At 36.1% G+C, this 15,411-nt stretch overlaps 1 protein-coding gene across 1 annotated transcript; it reads right to left on the reverse strand.

Moving 5' to 3' along the window:
• Positions 1-7,103: 7,103 nt before the first annotated feature.
• Positions 7,104-8,204, reverse strand: LOC136351684 (uncharacterized). Its single transcript, XM_066303946.1, has 3 exons — positions 8,083-8,204; positions 7,488-7,998; positions 7,104-7,403 (listed from the first exon to the last, which is right to left on the reverse strand). The coding sequence occupies exons 1-3, from the start codon at positions 8,202-8,204 to the stop codon at positions 7,104-7,106; spliced, it is 933 nt and encodes a 310-aa protein (XP_066160043.1).
• Between the last annotated feature and the right edge of the window lie 7,207 nt (positions 8,205-15,411).

A 15,411-nucleotide genomic window follows, 5' to 3' on the forward strand; every position in this document is an offset into this window, starting at 1 on the left:
GTGGAGGGTGAGGGTTATCTAGTCACGGGTTGTGGTCGTGTTCATTGGCGTGTGAAATTATGATTTTTCTTAGGCGGTCATTGATCATATAAGCGACTCTCTTAAAATGACCGTCTACGAAAATAATTTTTACAAGCGGGTATTGACCGGACACTCGTACATTTTTTATAGGTGGGTATTTTTTTAGTCCATTTGTAAAATAAAAAGAGAGCTTTCACAAAAATCGTCTTTTATAGTGTTAGTAGATTATTAATTAGTAGTAAAACTAATTATTAACCAAGTTGAAATTAATTTGGTGTGGACTAATTAACACACGCTGAGAGACTTACTAGTCAACGGCTGCTAATTTGCTTGGTTCAGTGATCACTGGTCAGGTTGTTGGCCCTGTATTGTCACCGTCGAAGCTGGGAGTGACTGCCCACCTCTTAAAAAAGGAGAAAAGAACCAAATATTTGTCGTATATTGGTCGAGTTTGTTAAGATTTTGTCTGCAAAAAGAAGTTCATTAGGTCCTCCTTTGTTAGTGTGCTTGCTTAATTACCAAAAAACATATATATATATATATATATATATATATATATATACATACATATATATATATATATACATACATATATATATATATATACATATACATATATATATACATATACATATATATATACATATATATATATATATACATATATATATATATACATATATACATATATATATATATATATATATATATATATATATATATATATATATATATATATATATATATATATATATATATATATATATATATATATATATATATATATATATATATATATATATATATATATATATATGTAAGCAGCATTTTGCTTGAGTTTCCAAAGTATTCCAATGAAAAATACAAGTATTTTTTTTCGGGGAATAAAAAATACAAGTATAAATACCAACTACTTTTTTTTATGTAAACCAACTACTATTTTGAAACGGAGCTCCCAGCTAATTTAATCTAGGTCGCTTGTTTGGTACAATTCCAAGTCCAAGTTTTCTTTACTGGTTTTTTCTAGATCCAGAAATTATAGGAGTCGGAGCTGCCGGTGGATTAAGGCCATGCCTTAGGGTGAGGCATTTTCTTCATATTTGAGACTAAAATCCGGAAGATATACTCCGTATTAAGCCACTCTATTTTCTAGAATAACCCTACGTGTTGGAGCCATGTCACACATAGCCCTACTTTCATGTCTTTAAAACACTAAGAATTGCATCGGTTGCTCATATTCCCTTATTAGAGAATAAAAATTAATTTATAGATAAACTTTTTATATATTTATCCGTAATGACTTGAAAGCCAACATTGAAAAGAAATTACACTGAAAATATCTTAAATCGACTTTAAAATTAAGTTTGAAAATTTAAATTTTGGCTTTTGCTTTGACTTGTTACGCCAGCCGATGGGGCTCTGAAATTAGTCCATTTATCTCTCTTCTCCTTTTAATTTGTTCTGTGATTCAGGAAAAAGGCATACATATTGATTACAAGCTAAATGTCCCTATATTGCAAGCTAAGTAGTCGTCTGTACCGGAATTGTTATTTAACGGTTTGATGCCTACACTTGCTGTTGGGTAATCAAGGACAGCAGGCACTGTAGTGTTGAGTACTTGTGTTTGAAGGCATCTAGCCTATGGAGCTATCCTGCTTTGTTGGGGAATTGACAAGCAGATGGATTATTCCCTTTTTTTTTTGTTTGCAAATGAAACCAAAGCTAGCTTTTGCCATTCCCAAAGGGCTCAAGATGCATATCTGACTTGCAATGTTGGATATCAACATGAAACCGATTGGCCAACTGCAGTAAACCAGGAATATGACATGTTTTTCAGCTGGATTTGTTTGTTGTATCTGCCTGCGAGGACCAATGCCAAATTGAAATGTAAAGCTTTAAGCTCTGGGCTTATTTTCTGATTCACCCTGTTTATAAAGCTTAATCTGGTAGAATGTTAGTCTCTGTTTTGTATTGTGACTTTTAAGAAAAGAACATTTACATTCATCTGGACATAATACTTAGTCAGAATTCAGAAACATATATTTTGAGCTATAACAGGGAAAGCAAAATATATACTGCCGAGAAAGATTAGTACAATCAGTCTAATAGTCTGAAGAGAGACCATTAAACTGATAAGCTTCTTCCACTACCTAATAATAAATAACCATACTTGGTAGAGAAGCATGCATTACACTGATTCAAGACAATCAGAGATGTATCTTTGCAGCATTTGAGTCTTTGAGCAATGGAACAGTGCAGCTGTTTGCCTGTATTTAACTTCTGTGTGTCTTCTGGTTTTATCTTTTTATTTTTTTTCTGGGTCGAGTGGATTATAATTAGTGCATAAGTCTGTGGGGTAGTGCTAAATCCTCTTAAGTTCCACATGCACATCAAGTTTGGTACACTGTTGGTCATATTATTCTCTTAATGACAGTGATCTGTGTAAGGCTGTCTTATTTTGAAGGCTGCTTGGGTTACAAGCAATGGTGACTCTGGTGCTCTGCTTTGTTTATACACCATTATGTTTTTTTTTCACAAGGTGTTCTACAATTGTCTCTATTTAGTAGTAGAACCAATCTAGATTTTCAAATCTAATGAATCATGTTATTTATACTACCACCTCAATTACTAGTTGCAGAATAATTTTCTTATTGGTAGAAGAACTCATAAATCAACGAAGTGTTAAGTTTAATTGTACTAGTTATAACACTGGTAATAGAATATTACCAGTAGAGGCCACTATAAATGTATCATTTTTGCTCTCTTAATCTAGTGAACATATATATATCAGGGAGTACCCGGTTTATACGGTTTCTCTTTGAAGGTTGCTTGAGTACTTCTCACATACATATATTTGGTGCCAATTTAGTTTCTCTTGAAGTATTTATATACATATTTTCTATTGTTTTTTTTTCTCATTTTTTTCAAAAGTTTCAGTATCTCAAGTACAGATGTCAATGGTCCTGGTAGGCAACTTGTCTTAGTAGTTGTTGCAGAGTTGCTATGTCTTTTGGTAGGTCACCAAGCATGGTGCATATCATTAGTGTTAATCCTTGACATGCTAAGAATATGCATGCACACTAAGTTGCACTTGTATACCGTCAAGGATGCAATAATCTCAAAGGGCTTTAATACCAGTACTAACATCTTAAGTATGCTTAAAGAGGGATTTGGTTATTTTAATGTTGGGAATTATGGCATCTTTGGCACGGCCATTTCGATTTTTTTTTCTTTGCCATCTCGCTTTTCCCCTACTGCTCGAGCTACCTCCAAGCAGGGTTTCAATATATATAACCACTCAGTTGTCGCGGTTATCGGATATATCAATGTGGTTCAATATATGAAATTGCTAGATAAATCGATCAAGTTAGAAAAAAACAAATTTCTGGTAAAACTTACGATAATTAATTTTATCAATTTTAATCAATAGTGATAAACGCTCAATTATCGATCGTGGTTATCAATGAAACCACGATTTTCAATAGTAAAATAGTTTGTAGGCCTTGACTCTCCAATGTATTGTATTTTGAAGATGAGGAGTGGGCCTTGCTAAACATGAAGAAAAAAGGGCTAACAAATAAGAACTACCTCACAATGCTAGTCCTGATATGATACGCCATTGCTCATTCAGGTCGAAATGTAAGGCCAGGAGTGCTTCACTACTTGTGAGAATTAAACTTGTAATCTCTTGATAAAACCATCGATTATTCCCTACACTACCACATCAATATATAGTTGCAGGAGCAGAGCCAAAACTTAACAATTTTTTTTAAAAAAACTATCATATCAACTTTAGTCAAGGGAAAAAAAATCACGAGAAGATAATTAAGAGGAAGAAGAAAGCTTGCGGCCACCGCCATTCTTATGATGTAGGAGTATTAATTCTAAATTACTTTGATAATGTCATGTTTGTTTAATGTTGAGTCTACGTTGTCATGATATGTCTCTCTACTTGGGAAGGTATAATTGGTATAAATACTTAGTTTTAAATAAGATCCAAGAGGAATTTATTTTGCAAGTAAAAAAGTTTTTTTACTAAGAAAACAAAATCGAGTTACTTACTGTGTTTCCACACAGAGTTCAATCCAAACCACTGCAATATTGTTTTGTACCCATCAAATTGTTTTGTACCCATTAAAAGAAAATAAAAGAAAGAGGCGATAATATCTTCTTCACCAGACCCATCATTGCAATTCCTCTCATAGGTATGAGAAAAGGGATATCATCATTATAGCTAACTTTGTGCTGAAGAATGATTGCTCAATGAGGTCCCAATAATAGTTCCAAAGTTAATTATCCGATTAATTATTATTTTTCTTATTTCTCACTTTTTGGAATGCTTGGAATTTGGTATACAGTACTAAAAGTTTTGCAAGGTTGCATTAGCATATTATCACAGGAATAATAACATTTCGCATAACTGCAATTAGCTAGCCCCACTCAACACCCATATTCCGTATAAGAACTCCTTATTTAGTTTGGACCTTTTTCTCAAAGAGAAAAACTATGGGACGGTGTACCGTCTCAACGGTACAGTTTATAATTTATACTTACCAATCACTCAACGATTCTTTTTCTCTCTGAAAGCATGTCGTGTGCTGTCCTTTCACATGAAGGCTGCTGACTAGTGACGACTGACGAGAGGTCTCTTTTCTCCTACGGTACAAAAAAAACTATGAAATACTCTACTACAGCACTACTTCTGCACCTCTTTAGGTCCATATAGGTCTGACACCTGCTTCAACTAGCAAAGTTAGAATTAAGCACTAGAGCTAGTAGCATGAGCCTAAACAAAGCATGTCAGCGGCACGTGAGCAAGTTTGGCTGTACTTTCTGGCCTAGCTATGCATGGTCCATCTTTTTATTTGATTGTTGAATAGAAGTATATAACCCATAAATATCAGAATTAGTGGCATCACATCTGAAGTCTCGTGCCATCACACCCTATATTTGGTATTAGATCCGCTACTAAGATGTATCAACCCGGTATCTAGGTATTGGATCCGGTACTCATAGGTATCAAACCCAACCTAGGTATCGAATCCGGTACTTATAGGTATCAGACCCAATACCTAGGTATTAGACTTGGTATTCATAGGTATCATACTCAGTACCTGGGTATCCGACCCGGTACGTACAGGTATCAGAACTGATACTCATAGGTATCAGATCAGATACCCGATACCCGGGTATCCAATCCGATACTCATAGGTATCATACGCGATACCGGATTCGGTACTCATAGGTATCAAACCTGACCTAGGTATCGAATCCGATACTCATAGGTATCAGGCCCGATACTTAGGTATCAGACTTGATATTCATAAGTATCATACTCGGTACCTGGGTATCCGACCCGTTACGCATAGGTATTGGAACAAATACTCATAGGTATCAGATCAGATACCCGATACCCGGGTATCCGATCTGGTACTCATAGGTATCAGACACGATACCTAGTTATCGGATCCGGTACTTATAGGTACCCGATCCGATAACTTGGCATCAGATCTTGTATTTATAGGTTTCATACTTGGTACCTAGGTATTTGACCTAGTACCTAGATATCAGATATGATAATCTAGCATCTATGTATCACATACTAGAGTTTCTAAGATGTGGTATAACCAAGAGCCCAACATGGCATATCTAATTAGAATCCATTGTATCCATATATAATTTAGGTAATTATTTGTCTGGTCTAATCCGTGCGTGGTATAGGACACATGCAAATAGATGCAACCAATCTTAGACACATAGCTAGGCTACTAGGCTCTGCCATAATAAGTTCCACGCCCGGAAATTCACTAGTAATTTCCGAAATAATTTGTGCATAAAATCCTCGTCCAGGAATCAGCCGAGGTACACAAACTAACAATTTAATATACAAATCCATCATAATAATAACGTTGCATACTTACAAAAGAAAAGAAAGACACCAGCGGATTAACGGTCTAGCGATGGCTTCAGCTCCACTCCCACAGGCAGCTCAACTGGGGTATAAGCCAAACGTCTTCTCCTTCTGGATCCTTTTTCTTCAACTGAGGTTGATTGATTATTGCAAGAATGAGTATATGACATACTCAACAAGCCACACAACAAATATGCAAGTGCACAAGGATACCAAAGGATGGCATAATATAGGCTCATTTGCAAAAGCAACATTTAGCAAATATTTAAGAATAGTAAAACAGTAGAGTAATTAATCATCAATTTTAATCAACACTGAACAGCACACCCATGATGCTCAGGCCCAACCATTCTGAACAACCAAACCCGGCTGCACAGATCTAACTCTAAACCAGGAGCTAAGCAAATTATTACCAATTATAGCATCAATAATTATTGTGAGAGGTATGAGACTAATCACGAAAAACATTGCTCAACCCGCCCATGACCGCGGGCCCGGCTATTCGAATAGTTTTACTCTGGCCAGAGGTAGAAGAAGGTACTGTAGTGATAGGGAGGAAAAACAGACTTTTCTGCGGGCTGAGAGGAAGGGAGAGAATGGGCTGAATTCGGCCCAAGACTAGGAAGGAAGATTTTATTGCTTTTTCAAATAAATTAACCAATGAGATGATCTTTCAATTGTTAAAAATACTTCCAATGCTCAAATAATTCCAAGAAAAATCTTGAACATACTTGGACACTCAAAGTATCTAAAAAAAAATTAAAACCAGACTATTTAATGATTAATTTAATATGTGGGTAATTACTGAAATGTTCTTTGTATGATTAAAATTAGGAATTGAGCTCCGAAAAATCCGAGAAAATTCCAGAGAGTATAATTAACCATGGAGAATTTAATAAAAATGAAATCCATCCATGCTTTATATTTAGGAAATTTTATTTCCCACATTTAACTTCACTTGTAAATTAATGAACATTTAATATAAATTCTAATAATAATTTATTATATAATTTATAAATCCTAAAACGAAAATCAGGATGTGACAAATCTACCCCCCTTACAAAGAATCTCGTCCCGAGATTCGGAACGGCTAGAAAGAAAGAGGAAATAGGTAAACTGCAGTCTATCTTATTCCATAACTCCGATAATTATTCTAAGGCTTTAAAGAAAACTACTGCTGCTTTGAAACTGGTGGCTGAGCTGTATCCCTTGAAGACGCAACCGGCACTGCATTTGCTCCTGTGAGGACGATGTTCTTGATTTGGCCTTGTGGCTGTTGACGCTTCGGCTTTGGACACCCTCTTACGAAGTGACCTGGCTCATAACAATTGAAACACACCCGCTCCTCCCTTCCATTACTATTACCTTCTTGAGACTGATCCTGCTGAACTGGCACTAATTGAGTTGCTTGCTCCATGTTAACTTCATTTCTTGTATTAGTCTCTGAGTTGATCTCACCACTGATGTCCAACTATTGTAATTGTTCTTGATCTGTAGAAGAAGATTCACCAATTTGGAGTGCCTTGATACGCTGCCTTTGGCTACTATCCTGTGCCTCCTGGAAAACAATTCTTCCTCTCTTACGGTTGTCCATCCTGTTCTTCTTATCTTCCAGTCGAATTGCTTTGTCAACCAACTCCTGAAAATCCTCATAGTCATGAGAGATCAACATAATTGACAGCTCATCCTTTAAGCCTTCCAAAAACTTCTCCTGCCTTTCCTCGTCAGTACGCACATCTTCTGGAGCATAGCGAGCTAGACGGTTGAACTCATGAAGATATTCTGTCACGGTACGATCCTTTTGCTTAAGTGCCCGGAACTCACGCTTCTTCAAAGCAACAACACTTGTAGGTATGTGTGTCTTCTTGAATGCTTCAGTGAACTCTGCCCAAGTGATTGGTTGTCCTTCTGCTCTGTTCATCCGAAAGTGATCCCACCATTCTGAAGCAGGTCCTTGCAACTGATGTGAAGCAAACACAACTTTCTCTTGATTAGTGCACTGGAGCAATTCCAACTTCTTCTCAATAGTGTGCAGCCAATCACTTGCTTCTACTGGGTTGGTAGTGCTAGAGAAGGTAGGTGGCTTCACACGAAGAAAATCAGCTAACTTGTTCTGGGGCGGCGGAGGATTGACATTGTTGTTCCCTTACTGGTTCTGCACTTGTTGCACTAACAGGTTGATCAATTGGGTTTGTTGAGCCAGCACTTGAGCAAGGGTTGGGTTCTCTTCATTGTTATTGTTTCCACTTCCACTGGCGCGAGTGTTCACCATCTGTTGCAGATTAGAGGAGATAGAAGGAGATGGGTTACACTAAAGTTAAGACCTTAACCCGGTTACCACTGATCTGGTGTGTGTAGTTCATTATATTGTTTAAGTTGATTAAGCAAACAACCTAGTATAGTTACACGCTCATCACTGAACTACATCAATGACGGGAATGCAACCATACCTACACACAAAGCAAACAATAGCGTTCTACCCTACTAACTATTCTTCAAAGTCACTTTGGTGGTATAGGTGCTAAGATAGGTTCCCAACTTCACTCTATCTTGACAGCTGAACACTTTGATTCGACTATCATTTTCTTATTCCTCGATCCACTTGGCTTGCAGAAGTTGACAACATCGACGTCTTCGAGTTTCTCCATCAAGTTTAACAACTACTCAAGTTGAAAGAGGGAAAAGAGGAGAGAACGACAAAACAATTTGCAAAGAATTCTGGAGAAGGAAGAAAGGAAAAATTTTCACAAATCATGTTTTCGGAAAATTTGTCCTTAAGTTTTGACCATTTGGCTAATCCTACAGTCGAGATGGCTCTGATACTAACTTGTCACGCCCGGAAATTCACTAGTAATTTCCGAACTAATTTGTGCATAAAATCCTCGTCTAGGAATCAGCCGAGGTACACAAACTGACAATTTAATATACAAATCCATCGTAATAATAACGTTGCATACTTACAAAAGAAAAGAAAAACAGCAGCGGATTAACGGTCTAGCGATGGCTTCAGCTCCACTCCCACAGGCAGCTCAACTGGGATATAAGCCAAACATCTTCTCCTTCTGGATCCTTTTTCTTCAACTGAGGTTAATTGATTATTGCAAGAATGAGCATATGACATACTCAACAAGCCACACAGCAAATATGCAAGTGCACAAGGATACCAAAGGATGGCATAATATAGGCTCATTTGCAAAAGCAACATTTAGCAAATATTTAAGAATAGTAAAACAGTAGAGTAATTAATCATCAATTTTAATCAACATTGAACAGCACACCCATGATGCTCAGGCCCAACCATTCTGAACAACCAAACCCGGCTGCACAGATCTAACTCTAAACCAGGAGCTAAGCAAATTATTACCAATTATAGCATCAATAATTATTGTGAGAGGTATGAGACTAATCACGAAAAACATTGCTCAACCCGCCCATGACCGCGGGCGCAGCTATTCTAATAGTTTTACTCTGGCCAGATGTAGAAGAAGGTACTGTAGTGATAGGGAGGAAAAACAGACTTTTCTGCCTAGGGCTGAGAGGAAGGGAGAGAATGGGTTGAATTCGGCCCAAGACTAGGAAGGAAGATTTTATTGCTTTTCCAAATAAATTAACCAATGAGATGATCTTTCAATTGTTAAAAATACTTCCAAAGCTCAAATAATTCCAAGAAAAATCTTGAACATACTTGGACACTCAAAGTATGTAAAAAAAATTAAAACCACACCATTTAATGATTAATTTAATATGTGGGTAATTACTTAAATGTTCTTTGTATGATTAAAATTAGGAATTGAGCTCCGAAAAATCCGAGAAAATTCCAGAGAGTATAATTAACCGTGGAGAATTTAATAAAAATTAAATCCATCCATGCTTTATATTTAGGAAATTTTATTTCCCACATTTAACTTCACTTGTAAATTAATGAACATTTAATATAAATTCTAATAATAATTTATTAAATAATTTATAAATCCTAAAACGAAAATCAGGATGTGACAATAAGTACCCTACATAGCTAGGGTACGGGACTACTAGTTGCTATTATAGGGATTTGGCATGCACAGCAAGCTAGTAGTACCTCCGGTTTTATTTACTAGCTAGGCTAGTATCAAAGGCAGGACTTAGGCATGCTGGGTACTAGCTAGCTGTCAGGAACAAGACTATACACTGATACACATAGCAAACGTGTGTGATGATAATCCTAGTAGCACACAACATACTCGGGAGAAGCCATCACGTGGGGCCGCGGCATGGGGGATAAGTGGTATACCGTTCTACGGTATACCGTTGTGTAGTCTTTCTCTTTCTCAAAACACGCCTTTTGAATTCCTGGAAGTCATCTTAAATGTTTATTGGAGACACGACATATTCTTCAAATCAAGCAAACTAAAACGAACATCCCTTAGAAAACACTTAGAACAGCATAACGGAAACTCGAGATTAATCCACGATCATATATATATATATATATATATGATATTCTTACTTACCTTGGCACCCATCAAGTGTGTGCACGCTGTAATAAATATTTATGCAATCTATCTATCTATCTATTATCTATTATATACTAAAAGTCCATTAAACTTGCTACAAACGCTCTCAAGCCGCCATATGACGCTCCTACAATTGCTCATAGGCCGCCACGTGGCACAATCTAATCTTACCGTCAATTTTCATTTAAATTGGTGGACCCATTATTTTATACCGTTAGATTAGATCTATACTGTTGATTTTCATTTAAATTGGTGAGCCCGTTATTTTGTACCAATAAATTAGATCTATATATCATACCTTTCTGCTATATATACTGTTTACCGGAAGGAAGAAAACATACGTACGACGACGTACGTACGATAAAGATGAAAGTCAAAATAAAACATAACGTGCTTAGTAGATCTGTATATATGCACCTTAACGGTCAAAGAAAAAAAAACATAAGTACGGATTGAGAACAAAAGCTTTACGTATAACTATTATTAAAAAGAAAAAAAATGCACGTACCTACCGTAGAAAATGATAAAGCCAATAAGAAATATATGTAATAAAAAACAAATGTGCATGGAACAAAATCGATGGTCTTTAAAATATAAAACTTTACCATATAAAATATGTATTACTCCACAAATATACGCAAATATAAACTAGGTCTATAATATAAATATAAGATATAGACAGTTATCTTTAAAATTATTTTTGAATTATATATCCAATTTGTGATCCCATTATATTCCTTTAATTAAATAAAATATTTGTGTCTTATAAAATTTATACCGCGGTTCTAAATACATCACATCTTGGGCTAATATATAATAATTAATGTAATGATAATTTTTAAATAATTTGATATCATATTTTAGGATGTCAAATATCACTTAATAAATATACTGCGTAATTGATAAATAGGTTTGGAAGAATAAATACATTCTTTAAATTAGTAAAGGTATAACATGTGTTGTTGTCAATAGTAGGTGTTCAAACCAAACCAGGTGCTAAACTATACGTATTTGTCAAAATATGAACAATGTCTCTCTTTGGCTATTTTCTTTTAAGTACTATCTGGTGATGGACCTCGCTTCTTTTCGAATGAGAGTATTCTAGCTGTCCTATGAAAATATGAGTAGTAATGATTAAAATCTTAAACATATTGTGTCTACTCTATAGCACAAATTTACTCAAAAATTAAAAAAAAAGCAACTATCTTGATCACATTTATCTTTTCTTTCTCCTTCCCTGAGGGGCACCAAGCATAACCAACAGAGTTTGCTACGCTATCGTAAATATAACAGGGACATATATAGGCTGAGTTAAGGCGATCCCAGTATACCAATGCAATACTACGTAAGGGTGTGATAGTAAATTAGACATTAAATTGTGCTCCAAGTTCTCGAGGGAGCACAACTATTTCGATGAGAGACCTATATATCATTCAAGGCAGTAGAGTATGAAAGTCTTGACGATTATGACTGACTTCATCCACTAAATGGGCATTCATATTTAACTTTAATTAATGGTTTAATTTTAATGGTGTATCCTATTAATCGGTAGGAGTGGTATTTTTAGAATATTTATATATGGATTTGGAAATAAGTGAGACATATACAGTTCCATCTATTAATAGATACTCAACTTTTAAAATAGTGGTAATAATAGATTAGATATATTTTATTTTAAAATATAATACCTTATTACTCTATATACGTATACGGGAGAACTATAAGGCTTGAAAAGGAAAAAAAACATAAGTAGTCCGTACGTACATCCGACATGGAAAAAGAAATGAAACTTTACGTACTGTCCATCGGGAAAAAAAATCTACACACGGTGGTCTTTCGAAATAGTATTTTCAAAATCCCTTACAATAAAAACAATAAAAAAATGTGTATCATTAAAAAGATCGATGGTTTTTTAAATAGTATTATATACTATTTAAAGATAAATATATTACTCTATAAATTTACTTAAATATACATAGTTAAACTAAATTTGTATTATAAATATGAAACATCCCATCAACGATCTCTATTCGTTATAACTTACCATACGAGGCTGATATATATAATAATTAATGCGATGATAATTTTTTATTTCACATTATTTTTTAGGTGTCAAATATCACTTGATGAATATACAACGCTAATTTAAATTTACATTTGTAAAAATAAAAAACACAATTTAGTTGTTTTATTTTATTCCATTAGATTAGGTTTATTATTTAAAAATAATACATTTCTCCTATACACGGATACATGAGAAATATATAACTGTTAGATCGGAAAAAGTACTCCGCACGTACATATGATTGAAAAAACAATAATGCTTACATATCGTTTGTCGGAAGAACAGAAAACATACTTATCATAAAGTCAAAAATATCGGCAATTCTACAATTTAGGGATAAAATCTTCAAGTTTACACAAATGTAAATATAACATATCCAACCAATGCTTTTAAGCGTTCTATCTTTTAAATTATTTACCCAATTTGTGATCCGGTTGTCTTCCTTCAAAATAAATAAACTACTATTGTCTATAGCCTAAATACATCACAAATATGGAGTCGATATGTAATAATTTATGTTATGATAATAACTTCAAATCAGATTTTAGGTGTAAAAACACTTGATGAATATACAACGCTAATTTAAATGTACATATGTATTCTCTAAATTAACAAAGGTGTCTCATGAGATTAGAAAAAATAGGTGTTGAAAACTAATCGGACACTAAACTAACATGCACTACACTATAGATTTTTATCAAAATATGATACAGTACTTTGGAGATTATCGTGGTAGTACTTAAAAAAATCACTTTGTCTCGGTTACATATAAATTCTTCTATTGTTTTGGGATAAAATTTAACTCCTTCGATTTATGCGACGGAGGGAACATAAGTAATATAAGTCTATCTTTGGTTAGATGAAGTAGTATCATTGGCTATATTTTTAATAGAAAATATCTTTCATTACTAAAGTTAAAATGTTACTTAAAGTCATCTATAGCATACAAAATTAAAAAATGTTATATAAAGATTGGAAACTCAAAAAAATTAAAAAAAGAATCACACATAATACAAATAGATATGAACTAACTTCATTATTGTGACATATTTTTTCTAATAAATTTGAAGATATACAATTTCAAGTAATACACCCAAACCAGTTATTAACGAACATACGTTTAAAATAGTCAAAAAATATTTCAAAAATATCATCTACACATAAACATTTGTAATAAAAGTTCAAACAAGATTAAACAACATGCCGCGCGTATGCGCGGGTGTCGAGGAGTGATCCTCTCTAGCGGGAGATCGTGGGATCCCCCTTTCGTGAGTTCGGCCGAGGGAAGAGGCTCGCTTAAGGAGATCGTGTATCCACCCTGAATGCTATTGAATCGCACGGGAGCGCCAAGATTATACAGGTTCGGGCCGCTATGAAGCGTAATACCCTACTCCTGTGTGTGGGATTATGGATGAGTGTTACAAGGGTCTCTCCCCTCCGGAGAGCTCACCTGCTTTCTCTTTTTAGAGTTCAGGTCTATTGGGTATCGTCCCTTTTCTCGGTGGGCAAGGTCCTCCTTTTATAGTTCAAGGGGATACCACATGCACCGCCTCTACCTACTCTTCTACGAAAGGGGGACCCACTCTACCTTGACCGGACCGCGATCTATGCCTTTGCCCGGAAGCTAAGCTACAGTCTGCCCTTCAGTGGGACCCAGCGCCGCCCCCCACCTGACACGGGGGACAGCCCTGTCATTCGCTCTTAAATGGACGAAGACTTGTGGCTGTCCTCCTCACGTGGAGAGAACTCCGAATGACACTCCGATGTGATAGGACATACTTACCTCCACTCCGCCGGAGACAGAGGCGACGTGGGGGCACGACTGCCCGTCAATCGGACGTGACCGGCAACAGGCCGGTCACAGACTAGTCACACCCTGATTTGACGTGGGTCAGTGGTGCGGCGCCGCACGTCCGCCCTTACCGCATTAAACACGGTGAGGGACGGTTGGGGCGCCGCGCATTGATGGCTGCTCAGCCTGTGTTCCCTCCCCTCTCGCTCCCCCCGCCACATGGTAGCTGGGCGAGGGCCTCGGGACAGGGCAGCGCGAAGGCCCGAGGGACATGACGTGGTACCCCAGGGTCCCCCGGCCGCTTCCGCGACTCGCGAGGTGTGGGGGTAGGGCCAGGCTGTAGAGCCACGTGTGAGGATGGAAAGAGAACTCCCCCTCACTCTGCATACCCCCGGGCCCATATCTCCGACAGCGGGCTACCTTCCTAGTTTGATCATAGTAGGTGGAATCTTACACCCACGACTATTTGTAAAATGAAAACACCAAATGAATATCAGTACCCGAAAAGCACGCAATGCTTATGTCACCGATAATTAATTAATTAGCTTGTGGTAAGCCTCTGCAAGCAATTTTTTTTTTAATAAATTTCTTCTGTAAGCCTTACGTGCATGCATGAGTGAAACACACTCTTGGGACATCGATGCATCAGCTTGACATCGATATTGGTCACATTTTCAAACAAGCAAAGCCAATTCAAACCTTGAGATATAAGGAAAATAACGAAAACGAGCGTGACATGCATATATAATAGACTGGCCATCCTTTCTTTAATCCGGCGATGAGATTGATGATTCGTTATGCAACAATTTTCAAGTATTCCGTTAACCTTTCGATTCCTGCCAAATCTGCCGTGCAATATTATATTCTGATGTAGAATCTTTACTTGTCAAGAATTTAATATTGAAAAATGGGAGAGGCCACGGCCCACGGATTAATTTGTCTGGGTTTTGTCAGTTTATTTTTAATAACAATTATAGGACCAAAACTTACTGACAAATTCGACTTGTGTACATAATATATAGTCATTCAAAACTTTGACTATTTCTGTTTTAGAAAAAGGTTTACTACTTTTGGTAAAAAAATAATCTTGATTAAAAATGCATTATAAATCTCTTATCTAAAACCGCTG

Source organism: Oryza sativa, chromosome 9, assembly GCF_034140825.1.
Source record: "Oryza sativa Japonica Group chromosome 9, ASM3414082v1".
In the NCBI taxonomy this organism is placed as follows: Eukaryota; Viridiplantae; Streptophyta; class Magnoliopsida; order Poales; family Poaceae; genus Oryza; species Oryza sativa.

Excerpts from the sequence above, each read along its gene's own strand:
- LOC136351684 (XM_066303946.1), bottom strand. The coding sequence starts at position 8,204 with ATGGTGAACACTCGCGCCAGTGGAAGTGGAAACAATAACAATGAAGAG. Across the intron at positions 7,999-8,082 it reads GTGCAACAAGTGCAGAACCA|CACTACCAACCCAGTAGAAG; the intron begins GTAAGGGAACAA and ends TACCTTCTCTAG. Across the intron at positions 7,404-7,487 it reads GAAGAATTGTTTTCCAGGAG|TTGGACATCAGTGGTGAGAT; the intron begins GCACAGGATAGT and ends CAATTACAATAG.